The sequence below is a fragment of the Gossypium raimondii genome, chromosome 12, assembly GCF_025698545.1.
Source record: "Gossypium raimondii isolate GPD5lz chromosome 12, ASM2569854v1, whole genome shotgun sequence".
Lineage (NCBI taxonomy): Eukaryota > Viridiplantae > Streptophyta > Magnoliopsida > Malvales > Malvaceae > Gossypium > Gossypium raimondii.
This window is the reverse complement of record NC_068576.1, coordinates 36459369-36473311: the sequence shown is the minus strand read 5'-3', so window position 1 is coordinate 36473311 and position 13943 is coordinate 36459369. Positions and strand designations below refer to the sequence as shown.

Here is a 13943-nt window from a genome sequence, read left to right as displayed (position 1 = left end):
TGTGATTATGAACCTTGGGCCATTTTATTCTTAGTTATTGGTCCAATTTAATGTTCTTATTAATTATATTTATGTGTTGACCTTTTCATTTTGTAATTTTTCTTAGTATGTTATTTCATGTTGCTTTACAATGATTTTTCAATTTAATATTGTAAAATATATAATAAACTACGCCTAAAGTTATTAAATTATTAATAATTTTATATTTTAGTCACTTAATTATTTAATTTTTTATTTATGTCATACCCATTGACAAGTACCTTAAATCCAAGTTGATCTGACAGTTAATGTCGGAGATCAAAGAAGAAAATTGTTTGGATTTTGATTGCAGACTCGTGATGTTCAAAACTATTTCATGAAAGACAGAAAAGGAAGAAGAGGTTTCGACTGGTGCAGATGATGCAAACAGAGATTACTATACAACAACGATTTTAACAGCCCAATAACTTAAATGAAAGCTTTTGAACAATTTATGAATTTAATGACTATTTTGTAACTTTTTGAAGTTGAGTAACCAAAACGTAAACCTATTAATAGTGTTGTGGCATTGGGTGTAATTTATCTTATTTTTCAATCCAATGTAATATCCATATAGGATTAAAATAACCAAATGGTTCATTATACTCTCAAGAGGAGAACGAGGTATAGACAACTTATTAGAAGGGACAACCACAAATCCAAACATAAAAAAATAAAAATGGAAGAAATTTTATAATTTTATAATTTGTTATGGAAGAAAATAAACTTAAAAGGAAGAAGCTGTAATTTAATTTAATTTAAAAGAAAAATATAATAATTATTTTATTTTGTTTACCAAGTCAATAATTATTCCAACACACCTGCTGTATTAAAAAATTCACTTTAAAATAATAATAAACAAGAAGATTGTAGCTTTTTTTCTGGGTACTTTGAATAAAAATTCATAACATGTCGGTAAATTATTATTTATTATTATTAAATTAAACCCCCAAAAAGTAATTTCATCAATTTCCCCTGTTCATGAATCTGATCGCCCATCTCAAATCTCCATATTTTTTTATCAATCAACATTCTCAGATTTTCGTATATTCTTCATGTCGACTTGATTCTTTAGGTTTTTTTTTCCTCTCAATAATTCACGGTTTTATTGGATCGAGGAAAAAAAGTGAATCTGAAATACGTTTGGATTTGATTGCGATTTGAAAGAGTGGGGACGAGAAAGAAAAAAAGGATATGTGGTGGATCATTTTGTAAAAGAAGTGTGAGTACTGAGTTCGATTTGATCCAGACAAGGATTTTGCTTGATTTTTGGATAAAAATCTGAAGGAAATCGTCGCTGAAACTGAGTTGACTCGCGAAAGCAAGGAAGAGGAACCGCGGTTTTTTGGTGCGTTTATTTAATTTGTGGCTTCTTGTTATCATTTATTATCTCCTCCTATTTTTGGAAAGTTATTATTTCTCGTATTTAATAGAAATTTTAGTTCTGATTTTAATTGCTCCTTTTTATTTTTTTGGTAAATTTGAAATAGAGAGTAGTACAGTTATTAAAGGCTTGAATTTTAACGACTTAATTTATATATATATATATTGATTTGGGTTTTTGAAGTCACTGAAATGGGGTGTCAAGGCTCTAAGTTAATGCCATGTTGCTGGGATTCACAGTTCAAAGCAGCAGTGTTAGAGGCCCCTGATATTGGTGGGTATTATTATCAGTATGAAAATTTCTTTGGCATTTTTATTTTTTGTTTTGATTGTTGAGAATACGGATGATTGGTTAAAATGATTTGAACTTCTTGTAGAGAATGAGGAGAATAATGAGGTTGATAATGTGCCTGCGTTTCGAGAATTCACATTGGAGCAACTCAAGAATGCAACATCTGGATTTGCAGTTGAGAATATTGTTTCTGAGCATGGAGAGAAAGCTCCCAATGTTGTTTATAGAGGGAAGTTAGAGAATCACAGGAGGATCGCCGTTAAACGTTTCAATCGAATGGCTTGGCCTGATTCACGACAATTTTTGGTAAATAATCTCAATCAAGTTTGCGCTTTAGATAAGCTTTGCTTTCCATTTCTTTCTTTGATTGTAACTTGGGGATGTTTTCTTCTGTATCTATAGGAGGAAGCAAGATCAGTTGGTCAGCTACGCAACAATAGATTGGCAAATTTACTTGGATGTTGTTGTGAAGGTGATGAAAGGTTGCTTGTGGCAGAGTACATGCCCAACGAGACACTCGCAAAACATCTTTTTCATTGTAAGGCTTATAATCCTCGTGTGTTTGTAATTTTATATCTTATTATCGGATATTAGCATAAAGCTGAGTCCTTTACTTTAGCCAGCCATAACTGTTCTACGGTATCATTGGGAAAATGCTTCCATGTAAACAAATATATTATTTTTTAAGTTAATGTCGAACCAGTAATTAGTTATTTGCATATTTAGGGTAATCTGGCTTTTTGCTGTATCAACCAATTGGTTTGAAAATATGTTTCCTGGATGCTGTCCCAAAATGGAAAGAGTAATCCTTTTACTTTCTTGAATCAGGGGAAACACAACCAATGAAATGGGCCATGCGATTAAGGGTTGTACTCTATCTCGCACAAGCTTTAGAATACTGCACAAACAAAGGGCGTGCATTATACCACGATCTCAATGCTTACAGGGTTTTATTTGATGAGGTAATGATTTGTTATCTAGCTATCTGATACTTTTTGATTGGTCAGTTTTATATGATTCCTCGATTTATATGTTAGAATTCTTGCAGGATGGAAATCCGAGACTTTCAACCTTTGGCTTGATGAAAAACAGTAGAGATGGAAAAAGTTACAGTACAAATTTGGCATTTACTCCTCCTGAATATTTGAGAACTGGTATTTATAATATGGATATTTTTTATAGTATGCATTCCATTGTGTTGTTTTTGAATAATGGCTCAATAATGTTCTAGCTCTGTCTCCATATACCCACTATGACAGCATTCTGAGTGTTATTTAAGATGCCAATCTTGCTTGCACATATATCTGGCACTAACTTTTGTACTTAATACATTCTAATCAAGAACTTAAATGTCTTACCTTTGTTATATAGGAAGAGTAACACCGGAAAGTGTAATATACAGCTTTGGCACTCTTCTGTTTGATCTTCTCAGTGGAAAACATATCCCCCCTAGCCATGTAAGTTACTTGCTTTTGTGAAGATTATCGTTGGGTTTGTTTCCTTCCTCATTTGAACACGCTAGAATGTCTATTCTTGATGTGGTTGTCATGAAATTGGCATTTTAAGACTTGTTGCATCTTTGATTGCTAACACCTAAGCAATTTTCGCCAGGCACTTGACTTAATACGAGACAGAAACCTTCAGATGTTGACTGATTCCTGCTTGGAAGGGCAGTTTTCTGATAATGATGGAACTGAGCTAGTTCGCTTGGCTTCTAGATGTTTGCAATATGAACCTCGAGAGCGACCAAATCCTAAATCTTTAGTTGCTGCTTTGACACCCCTTCAGAAGGAAACTGAGGTAAGTTGTTTTCTCTTTTTCCTGTCAAGCGGCAATTTATTACATTTTGTTAAGGTCAATAAGGAAATCTTCTTTTCATGAAGGTCCATGAATTACTAAGAAAAAAGAGGAAAACAGACTGCAGTTCGCTGAGTAACAGTTTCCTTTCCTGTGTAGGTTCCTTCACATGTATTAATGGGTATCCCACACAGTGCTTCCTTCACTCCTCTATCCCCAGTTGGGCAAGCTTGCTCAAGAGGGGACTTGACTGCTATACATGAGATATTAGAGAATCTTGGCTACAAAGATGACGAAGGAGTGGTAAATGAGGTTTGTGTTCCACTTAGTTCGATCTTTACTTTTTTTTTCTTCTCTCTCACTTTTAATTGTAATAGTAGTTCCTTGATTGCTACAATCTAGATTTTCAAAAATTGCAAATACTTGGTAATCTATGCACTTGTTTGGTTTCTGCCTAACGTGCAAAGTACATATTTGCCATTGCCGTTTCCCTGCAGCTCTCCTTCCAAATGTGGACTGACCAAATGCAGGAAACTTTGAATTCAAAGAAAAAGGGTGATGCTGCTTTCAGGCAGAAAGATTTTAAAGAAGCAATCGAGTGTTACACGCAGGTTAAGTTCTTACCATGATGTTTTCAAAGAACATTAGTTGTAACTTCGTATAACTCAGAATACACTTTCTATACTGCTTGTGAAAATTTTAGTTTCGGGTTAGTGTCATATGTAGAAGCAGCTAACAGTTTCTTCGTAAATTCACAGTTCATCGATGTTGGCACGATGGTTTCTCCAACTATTTTCGCACGGCGTAGCTTGTGTTATCTCATTAACGACATGCCTCAAGAAGCACTGAACGATGCAATGCAAGCCCAAGTGATTTCCCCAGTGTGGCACATTGCTTCCTATCTTCAAGCAACCGCACTCACTGCCCTTGGGATGGAGAACGAGTCTCAAACGGCACTTAAGGAAGGCGCGACTCTTGAATCCAAGAGAAGCTCAGTGACGGGGAAAAAGTAAACAGCTATGCTACAAACCACGCAACCAAGTGTTCGTTCATTCTGTAATTCAACCATAGAAAATGCAGTCGTTTTCCATGGAGAATGGCCATAGATGGTCGTAAGGTAATAGTCACTGATATCTTCGCTTTTTTTATTTAATTTATTTAATGTATTTTTTTACCCTTATGAGTGTATGTGAGATTTGTTTCATTCTTTGTTGGGTTTGATCAAATTTGTGAAATTTGATGTTAACAAATTATTCCCAGTCACATTGATTGGAAGTGGGGAAACTTTTTTCTCTGTTCACAAGCTTTTGTAATTTCTGTATCAAAATCTTCATGTGACATTTGAGAATTCATTCTAAAAAATTTGTGTTAAATTTGTAATTCATGCTAATTTTTTTTAGGCAGGGGTGATCAATCGGTTGGTTCATCAATCTAACCGAATCGACCAATTTATATTTTGTACGAGTCAATCTAACCGAATTAACTTAACATTACTCGGTTTGATTAATTCAATTAATTGATTTATCTAAAATATATTATAAAATATATATTTAAAAATAAATATATATAACTGATTTAATCCAATTATATAATATAAAATATAAATAAATTTAAAATATTAAGTTGGTTTTAACGTCTAACTTTATCAAATAAATTGTTGTTACAATTAATTTAATCGTCTAATTAAATTGCTCAGTTAAATGGATTAATTCGGTAAAATTGACTTAGGCTTAGGGCTAGTTTGGATGGGCGGTGTGTTTACCTCCGGTGAGGTTAAAAACAGCGGTGGCGGTGAGATTAATTACTGTAGCGGTGAGATTAGAAACAATGGTGGAGTGTGTGTTTGGATTCAAACGCAGCTGTAGCGGTGAGGTGAGAATAAAAAATGACTATTAAGGACATCGGATTAGAATTGATATATAATATAAGTTTTTTAAATTATTTTACTCTTTTAAAATTATTAAAATATGTGAATTTATAAATTCATTTAATAAAATATTAAAATTTATCTTCCAATATTTTAATGGATTATATAATTAATTTAAATTATTTATTAGATAAAATGATAATTATTTTAATTTTTATAGTTAAATATTTTTTATAACAATGATAAATATTATTTTCACAAATAGTAACATTATACTTGGATAAAATTTTGAAGTATCTAAGCGGATGATTTTAATAAAAAAATATAATAACATAAGACATAACAAGTTTCATTATTACTAGAAATTAGGTTATGATACAAAATGTTTTTACAAATATGGATTCATTAAACTAGTTGCAATGGTTTCCCTTAACATCGTGATTTCAAGGTTACTTTCTCTGTTAGAAGAACTCGATTCACTTCTGTCAAATTGGCTTGAAGAGACTGGCATGTCGGGTATATTATCAAATTCTCGAAAATCCTCATCATTTGACCAAGCATGTCTTCGAATGTAATTATGCAAAACCATTGTTGCAATAACTATTAAAACTTGCTTGTTGAATGAATAACTTGGAATATCTCTTAATATTGGCTATTTTTTTTTCCACACTCCATGTTCGTTCAATCACAGAGCGTAACGAAGAATGAGAATGATTAAAGATTTCTTTTTTTCCAGATACTTGATCATTACCTCCACGAAAATCAGGTAAATGATATCGTTCCCTCCATATGGACCTAGAAGACCTGCTATTTGTGGATATCCTGAATCCACAAGATAATATTTTCCTACAAAAAAGTAAAACATAATATCAAGTTTAAAAATAATTTAAAATTTTTAATATTTTTTATGTAAAAAGTAATTAAAAAATTAAAGTTCAACCTGGTGGAGGGTGAGGAAACTTCAACTCTTGTTTTCTAAGTGCTTGCAAAAAAATTCTACTATCATGTGCTGTTCCTTCCCAACCAGGAAATGCAAAAATAAAGTACATGTTGAAGTCACAAACTGCCATAATATTTTGAGTTGGTTCACCTTTCCGTCCGATATAAGGTATTTGACAAGAAGGCGAAATGCATGCTTTTATGTGTGTTCCATCTATGGCCCCAATACAATCCTTTAAAATAAATACAAGTAATAAGATAAAAGTTAGAAATAATTTATATTTTAAAAATATAAAGTTTGTGTAAATATTACCTTAAAGTGAGGCCAATATCTTGTATCATGTCGAATATGGTTCGGTACTTCCTCGAATTGACCTTCAGTGGGTTTAATCGTGTCTATTCCCATTCGAGCAAATATATGCAACATATCAGTAAAAATTCGACAAACAGTTTCCCTAGATCGTTGAAATCGCTCTGTTGCATTTGAATTTGATTCTCTATTTCCAAGAATGTACAATGATAATGCTAACTTCTCCATTGCCGATACTTTCCCATTCTTTAAGCCATAATTTGTTTGCAAATCATACAACAAGCTGTGAAATATATCTTTTGGCATCCTAAAACTATTCATGCAACGATCATCGTGCCCATTTAATACTTCATCCACCCACATTTGACCTGTATAATTTGAATCCATACGCGGTTGCATAGTGAAATAAGTTTCATGGTGTACCAATACACTGCTTAACACATATTCTTCCTCTTCATGATAATTGTTGTTCTCAACTTGGGTAACAATTGTGGCTATTCTTCGTTGAGCTTCTTCACTTAATTCAGGGGTATCATAATCCATATCAAAACTATTATACATATTGTTAAATTCATCCATAACCTGAAAAAGTAATCAAATGAAAATAAATCCTTTAAAATATTGTGTCATTCTATACAACACAGAAACTTGATTAAAAGCATAGCATAAAAATACCAAACATAAAAAGTATCATACATTAGTTTTACATATAAAACAGTAGTATAGTTATATTACAATAATAATTCTAAGGAGCTTATGGTGGAGGTGGTTGATGGTATGGTTGGAAGGGAAATGAGGATGTTGCTACCAAAGATGAAAATGATGCAATTGGATTTTGTTTAGCATACTCACGTCGAAGCCACCAAACCCTATCATCTGGATCTAAGTTAAAAAACACTTCTCGTTTCACCGGTATTTGGAACATTTTGGTGGCAAAATAGTACAATTCATCTTTTTTTGGAATTTCATCTCCCAAAGCACGCAAAGCATCCATTGCATTTGAAATAGTATATTGAGAGTGAGGAAAAATAATTTCATTCACTGACTTCCTTGGACTAGCCATACTCTCACACAATTTCTCAATCTAAGTAGTTAATGTATTTCTTGGTGATTTTCTACTTGAACTTGATTTTTTGCTTTCTTCGATTAGGAATTTCATGAGAAGGGTTTGATGGTACCTCATCAGGAGATATACATTCATTCTCGTTACCATGTTCATCTGAATCACCAAATCCCTCATTAGGTGCATCATCTCCCATAGGAACCCCACTTGGAAGAACACCAGACGAAGGTGCCCATGCGTTCTCTCCGGTGGCTACAATGCCACCAAACATTTGCCACATTAACTCATTCAATCGTGGTTCAATTCCTTTCTTCTTAAATCCTTTAAAATCAGGATTTTCCTACATAACATGTTAAATGTTAAATGTTATACTAAGATTTTTATAATTGTAAATTATTAATTTCAATAAACTTTATGCATTAAAATAATGATAAAGTGAACACTAACCTGTATTTTTGCAGCCCACCATTCTTCGGTAGCACCGACCGTCTTTTTAGATGGACACCATCCAATACCTGTAGATTCCTTAAGCAACTCCCTCCATAACCTCCATTCATTTTTTAATGTATCCCACTTATTTTTCAATTGAGGTTTTCCATAATTTTTTTGTGTTTTTGCTTGAAAAAGAGCAATAACATTTCCCATCCTTTTGAGTTTAGATGAGTTGTCGGTCTATTACCAGCATTGACTTTATTCACGCAAAGTTCACAAAATATCAACGTCAGCTCATCATCCCAAACAGCTTTTGTTGCTAAGCTACTATCTCCCTCCACAAAATTTCGTGTCTTTACCATCTATTGTCATTGATATAATTCAGTCAATGTGCTAGCATTCACCAAGAAGCATAGAGCAAATATATAGTCTATAAGTTATATTAGACGTCTCCCAATGCTAATCTTTATCTAGCCACACCCAAAAAAAAACTGGCACTTTAATTGGAAGCTTCAACTTAATGGAAAAAGGGGAAATGAATGTAACAAAAATATAATATTCAAGTCTCATATTTACTCCATTTCTGATTCTCTTGGACACAAGACATATTTATATGGATATCAGACTTAAGTCTCTGGGGCAAACTGATAAAATGAAAGAAAAAATCTGTAAGAAGCATTGATTCACGTTTATTGCTTAAAAATCTATCTACAATACAATTTCTTCATGTTTCTGTCAAATAAATACAGGGCCCTTGGGCCTTTGGCTACAAGCACTGATATGTTTATTTAATATGAGTTGTCAATGTTACTTTCACTATATTTTAGAAATCCCAGAATAATCTTTTCAAAACCACCAAATCTAAGTTCAGAGAAAAGAAGAGTAAAAAATCTTTCCTTTTTGTTTTTGTTTACATACTTCAATTTTCTATTTGTCCAAACAGAATTTAAAACAAAAGAAAAAAATGTTTCTTGTAGATTGGTTTTATGGGATTTTAGCATCTCTTGGTTTGTATCAAAAGGAAGCAAAGATCTTGTTCTTGGGACTTGATAATGCCGGTAAAACAACTCTGCTTCATATGCTAAAAAATGAGGTATTTTGTATTTGTTTTTCAATTAATTTTTAAAGTAATAATCTAATACGGATACCATTTTTTAGCTTTAAGCTATTACTTGAGCAGAGTTTCTTATTATATGTGAAATCTCAAGGCTTTTTCTGAGTCTGCTTGGTTGCTGAGAAACTAAATGAAAATATCAAAGTAAAAGTATTGGGGAGTATTGGAATTTGAAAATTGTAGAGGCTAGTTCAGCATCAGCCAACACAGTACCCAACATCGGAAGAACTAAGCATAGGAATGATCAAATTCAAGGCCTTTGATTTGGGTGGTCATCAGATTGCTCGTAGGGTCTGGAAGGACTATTACGCCAAGGTATTTGCATTTATGTATGTGTGTATATATATTTTTTCAATAAGAAACCAACTAAAAAATTTAAGTATTAATCAATTGTTATCACCAGTTTAATAAGAAACATGTTAATGGATGGTTGGATGGTGAAAAGACTCAAAAGACAGCAAAATTTTGCCCATATACATATTTGCTTGGTTGTATGCCCATATTTTTACTGTAATTTTGTGATGAGAGAATTTTGTTATCTTTTAAAGAGCATAGGTCATCTTTTAACAGGTATGGATGAATTTAGTAACCTACCTATGTGATTGAAATCGTTTTGGGATAGTTTTAGCATTTTTTATATTTTGATATATTTTAGAAATTATTAATAATCATTAATAATTTTATTTTAATAACTTTTATAGCTTTTTTGATTAAATTTTATTTTTAATGATAATATTCAAAATGAATTTGTACATATAATTGTTTAGTAATTTGTTCAAGTTAATTATGAATATGCAAATTTTATTTTTTAATGATAATATCTTCTTACACCTACTAGGTTGGATTGATGCTAAGAGTAATGGGATTCGGTAACAATGGCTCCATTAGTGGCTACATGTTTCTCAACTTGCAGACAAAACAGATGCTGGCATCCGAGGAAGAACTTGCTCCATATAAGGTCTTAAGCATTAGCATATAAGATTTGACCGCTCATTTTCCTTTAAGTAATGCCTTTGAGATTGGATTATTATCATCTCTTTGATGGGATTCTTGCTTTGAACTTTTCTTCGGGATGGTGCCATAGATTATACTATTTGCCTTCATAGTGAGGTATTTGTGACAACTCAAGGTGGAAATTTTCCTCATTTTTTGATGGGCCATAGAAGATATTTGTTTGGAGGACACTCTAAGACAATTCGACCCGACAAGCAAATATTTCATTCATTTAATTAGCACATTTCGTTCAAATCGAAGCATAGAGAAAATATTACCCTTTGCATATGTCCAATGCATGTGAGAGGCAGGACACGTTGTAACCTATACTGCCACCTTGCCCTACGTGTCTACCTCACAACTCAAATAGAATAAAATTTAGCCTATACAACTGCATGGGAGCACTTATGACTAAAAAGAAATGCATGACTCGGCCTATAGCTTGACTTTAGGCTAAGCCTTTCTCTAGAATCCTGGGAACCTTAGAACCTTGGTAGAGATTCCCTACTGCCTTAGGAAATCAAACAGCTATCCCTGCTTGAGAAACATAATAAGGTAAGGAAATCAAACCTTTTATTAGGTGATGCAGGCCATGACTGTTTGATTTCTTTCTTCCCCAAAGTACCAAAAATTCCCTTGGATAAAAGAAGGAATTATAAGATCATATATGCTTGTGATATATGGTATATGGTATATGGTACTAACCCCCTCACGATGAACTCGTGTTAGGCATGAAGTCATATAGCAAACCTGCCTAAACTTGTTCATATTACTACAAGCTTTTGTTGTTTCGTTTGTTTAGTTGTGCTTTGTTTTATTTTTGATAGTTTTAGTTTTTGAGGGTTTGAGACATGAATACAGCATTGTCGGAGATGTTACAATGTTCGGACTTGACGGTGCTTGAGAGGCAAATGGCTCGCTTGAAATGGCAAGAGGAACAGTTTTAGCAAGAACAACAACAGCAAAGCTATTTCAGTGAGTTAAGTTGTGGGGTGTTTTCGAGCCAAACCAACCACGTACAAGGCTTTCAGGGTGGTTTCATGGGCGGTGCCAGTGGTGACTCGGTGTTACCGAACATGGTTATGGCTCAGCAAGTGAAGCCTGACCCTGGTTTGGAGAGTCCCTAGCCTGAGTTGGGGAAGGTTGACATGGATGCCATAGGATTTGGCCCATGTGGATACGGTAATGGCCCTAGTTTTAACATGAACCATGCCATTTCTAGGACTTCTAGCTACCCGCCAGCTGTGGCGGCGACCAAAGCGGTGGAGGTCAAGGGTAACTATGAGAAGATGGCTTCAGCTGTTGGTAAAGAAAGCTTCAAGAAAAGGAAAGCTGAAAAGTTGCAAAACTCAAAGGTATGTATGTTGCCTATTGCTTCATTTAGTATATTATCATTATTACCATCAATACACCATGCCAAGGTATATAGACTTATGGGTATTTCACATTTTCTTTCACTTTTTGATTATATATATAGGTTGTTGCAGAAGAGTCCAAGAGGATCAAAGCCTGTGAAGATGAAGGAGAAGAGTTGAAAATTACAGAGCCAAACACCAACAAAAGCAGTAACAACAAGAAGGAAGCTTCTGGTGATGCTTCTAAGGAGAATTCAAAGGTTTCTGAGGTTCAAAAGCCTGATTTTATCCACGTCCGGGCACGTCGTGGTCAAGCCACTGATCGCCACAGTTTAGCTGAGAGAGTGAGTATGAATTTGTATGTTTTTTTTGTTGTTGGCGTGTTACTCGGTAATATGGATGGTATTATTACCGATTTGTTTTCTTATTTTATCAGGTCTCTTTCATTAGATAATAATGTTTTAATTATGTTGATTTATATAGGTTAGAAGGGAGAAAATCAGTGAAAGAATGAAGTATCTGCAAGATTTAGTACCAGGATGTAACAAAATCACAGGCAAAGCTAGTATGCTTGATGAAATCATCAATTATGTTCAATCTCTTCAACGGAAAGTAGAGGTAAAAAAATAATGGAGAAAGAACATATGGATTTGTGTATGAACACAAAAATTCTTTTTCATTTCTACTAATTACTTAACTGCTTTAAGATTTTGTCCTCCATGTGAGGACATATTTATTTGTTGTTTTTGAGAATTTTTGTATATTCTAAAATAATTCTTATAATCTTTTCAAGGATGAAATGTTTGTGGTTTTGGAGAGTTTAGGTTCAGCCTTTGCGAAAATGGGGGCTTTTTCTTTTTCTTTCCTTCCTATTATGGATTTGTCATAGTTTAGTCTTAAGTTTGGAAAATGAGTTCAAAGATGGTTGGAGTTGATTGACAGTTTCTGAGGTTTATAAATTATAAATTCCAATATATGCAGGCTGATCAATTAGACACTCGTTTGAGAGCTGTGAGATTGGTTGGATCCCTTTTTGCTCTGCCTGGTGCTAATATATGTGAAGCATTTCAGCCAATATTTTCAGAATTTTTGAAGAGGTTGACTGATAGAGTTGTCGATGTTAGAATGTCTGTCCTCGAACATGTTAAGATCCCTCTAGACCTGAGGCTCCTCAAATAATCTGTAAGTTTCTTTTGATTTTTCTTTTCTCAAAATATATAGTTATTTATGTTAGTTCGCTAATTTTGACATTGTTCTACATTTTCTAGCTGCCCTATGTGATCGGCTTTTAGACTATGATGAAAATGTTCAAAAGCAAGTTGTGGATGTAATTTGTGATGTTACTTGTCATTCTCTTGTTTCCATTTCCGTTCGGGCTGTAAAACCAGTTGTAGATCATTAATTCATGATTGATTTTTACTTTCCTTCATGTTTTCTGTTGGACCTTGTGCAATTTGTAGGAGTCACTCAATTAGTGCTCTATGCAAAGCAGGAAAGATAGATGAAACTAAAAATACTTCTACCATTATCTAATAAAATCCTAATATTTCTACCTTTAGGATGTTAATATATATGGTCACAAGGAAGCCTTTTATAGTTTAATATTTTTACCTCACGCACAAACAAATAAACCCAGATAGTTATTATTTTCTTAGCTAAGAACAAGATGAGAAGGAAAAACAGAAACTACTTTGATACAATTCAAAACACATATATAGATTAGAAAAAGAAGGGTTTTGACTTACCAGATCAAAGTTGAGAACAAGATTGATAGGATGAGTCGAAAAATAGAGCTTCTTTGAGTCTGCTGTGCTGTTGGTGGGGTTTTGTAAGAGTGTCAATTGAAGAGCAGGGTTTTCTGCAGATTAGGAAAGAAATTAATTTAATTTTTAAGGATAAAATGGTAAAATAATAAATAAAAGTAAGGGTATTTTTGTCTGTTACAATGCCAACAGCTCAGTTTAACCATCCACTGCTGCTGATTTCTCTAGCTGAAAATCAGCTGACCAGCGTGGTGGAAAAGAAACCTCACTGCACTGACAGTCTAAACCAAACAACACAGCAGTGAGTTTGGCACCATATTTTCCATGTAAATGCACCTCACTGCCTATAAACCTCAAACCAAAGGAAGCCTTAGTTTGGATGGGTGGTGTGTTTACCTCCGGTGAGATTAGAAAACAGTGGTAGCGGTGAGATTAACTACTGTAGCAGTGAGATTAGAAACAGCGGTGGAGTGTGTGTTTGGATTCAAATGCAGTTATAGCGGTGAGGTGAAAATAGAAAATGACTATTAAGGACATTAGATTAAAAATGATATATAATAGAAGTTTTTAAAATTATTTAACAATTACAAAATTAATAAATGATTAAAAATTATAAC

At 33.5% G+C, this 13943-nt stretch overlaps 4 protein-coding genes across 4 annotated transcripts; 3 read left to right on the top strand and 1 right to left on the bottom strand.

The window, feature by feature from the left end:
- The first annotated feature begins 968 nt into the window (after positions 1–968).
- Positions 969–4870, top strand: LOC105763876 (serine/threonine-protein kinase BSK3). The gene is made up of 11 exons (XM_012582267.2): positions 969–1366; positions 1586–1675; positions 1779–1999; positions 2096–2231; positions 2522–2655; positions 2742–2847; positions 3065–3150; positions 3305–3493; positions 3650–3802; positions 3988–4101; positions 4249–4870. The coding sequence occupies exons 2-11, from the start codon at positions 1594–1596 to the stop codon at positions 4501–4503; spliced, it is 1476 nt and encodes a 491-aa protein (XP_012437721.1). The 5' UTR covers positions 969–1366; positions 1586–1593; the 3' UTR covers positions 4504–4870.
- A 1172-nt stretch (positions 4871–6042) lies between these two features.
- LOC105762151 (uncharacterized) lies at positions 6043–7167 on the bottom strand. The gene is made up of 4 exons (XM_052625249.1): positions 6610–7167; positions 6448–6529; positions 6298–6372; positions 6043–6203 (listed from the first exon to the last, which is right to left on the bottom strand). The coding sequence occupies exons 1-4, from the start codon at positions 7165–7167 to the stop codon at positions 6043–6045; spliced, it is 876 nt and encodes a 291-aa protein (XP_052481209.1).
- A 1898-nt stretch (positions 7168–9065) lies between these two features.
- Positions 9066–10194, top strand: LOC128035497 (GTP-binding protein SAR1-like). The gene is made up of 3 exons (XM_052625248.1): positions 9066–9194; positions 9399–9530; positions 10054–10194. Exons 1-3 carry the CDS (start codon positions 9066–9068, stop codon positions 10192–10194), a joined length of 402 nt encoding a protein of 133 aa, XP_052481208.1.
- Positions 10195–11569: 1375 nt separating this feature from the next.
- Positions 11570–12260, top strand: LOC128032047 (transcription factor HBI1-like). Its single transcript, XM_052625247.1, has 3 exons — positions 11570–11629; positions 11686–11907; positions 12047–12260. The coding sequence occupies exons 1-3, from the start codon at positions 11570–11572 to the stop codon at positions 12191–12193; spliced, it is 429 nt and encodes a 142-aa protein (XP_052481207.1). The 3' UTR covers positions 12194–12260.
- Positions 12261–13943: the final 1683 nt, after the last annotated feature.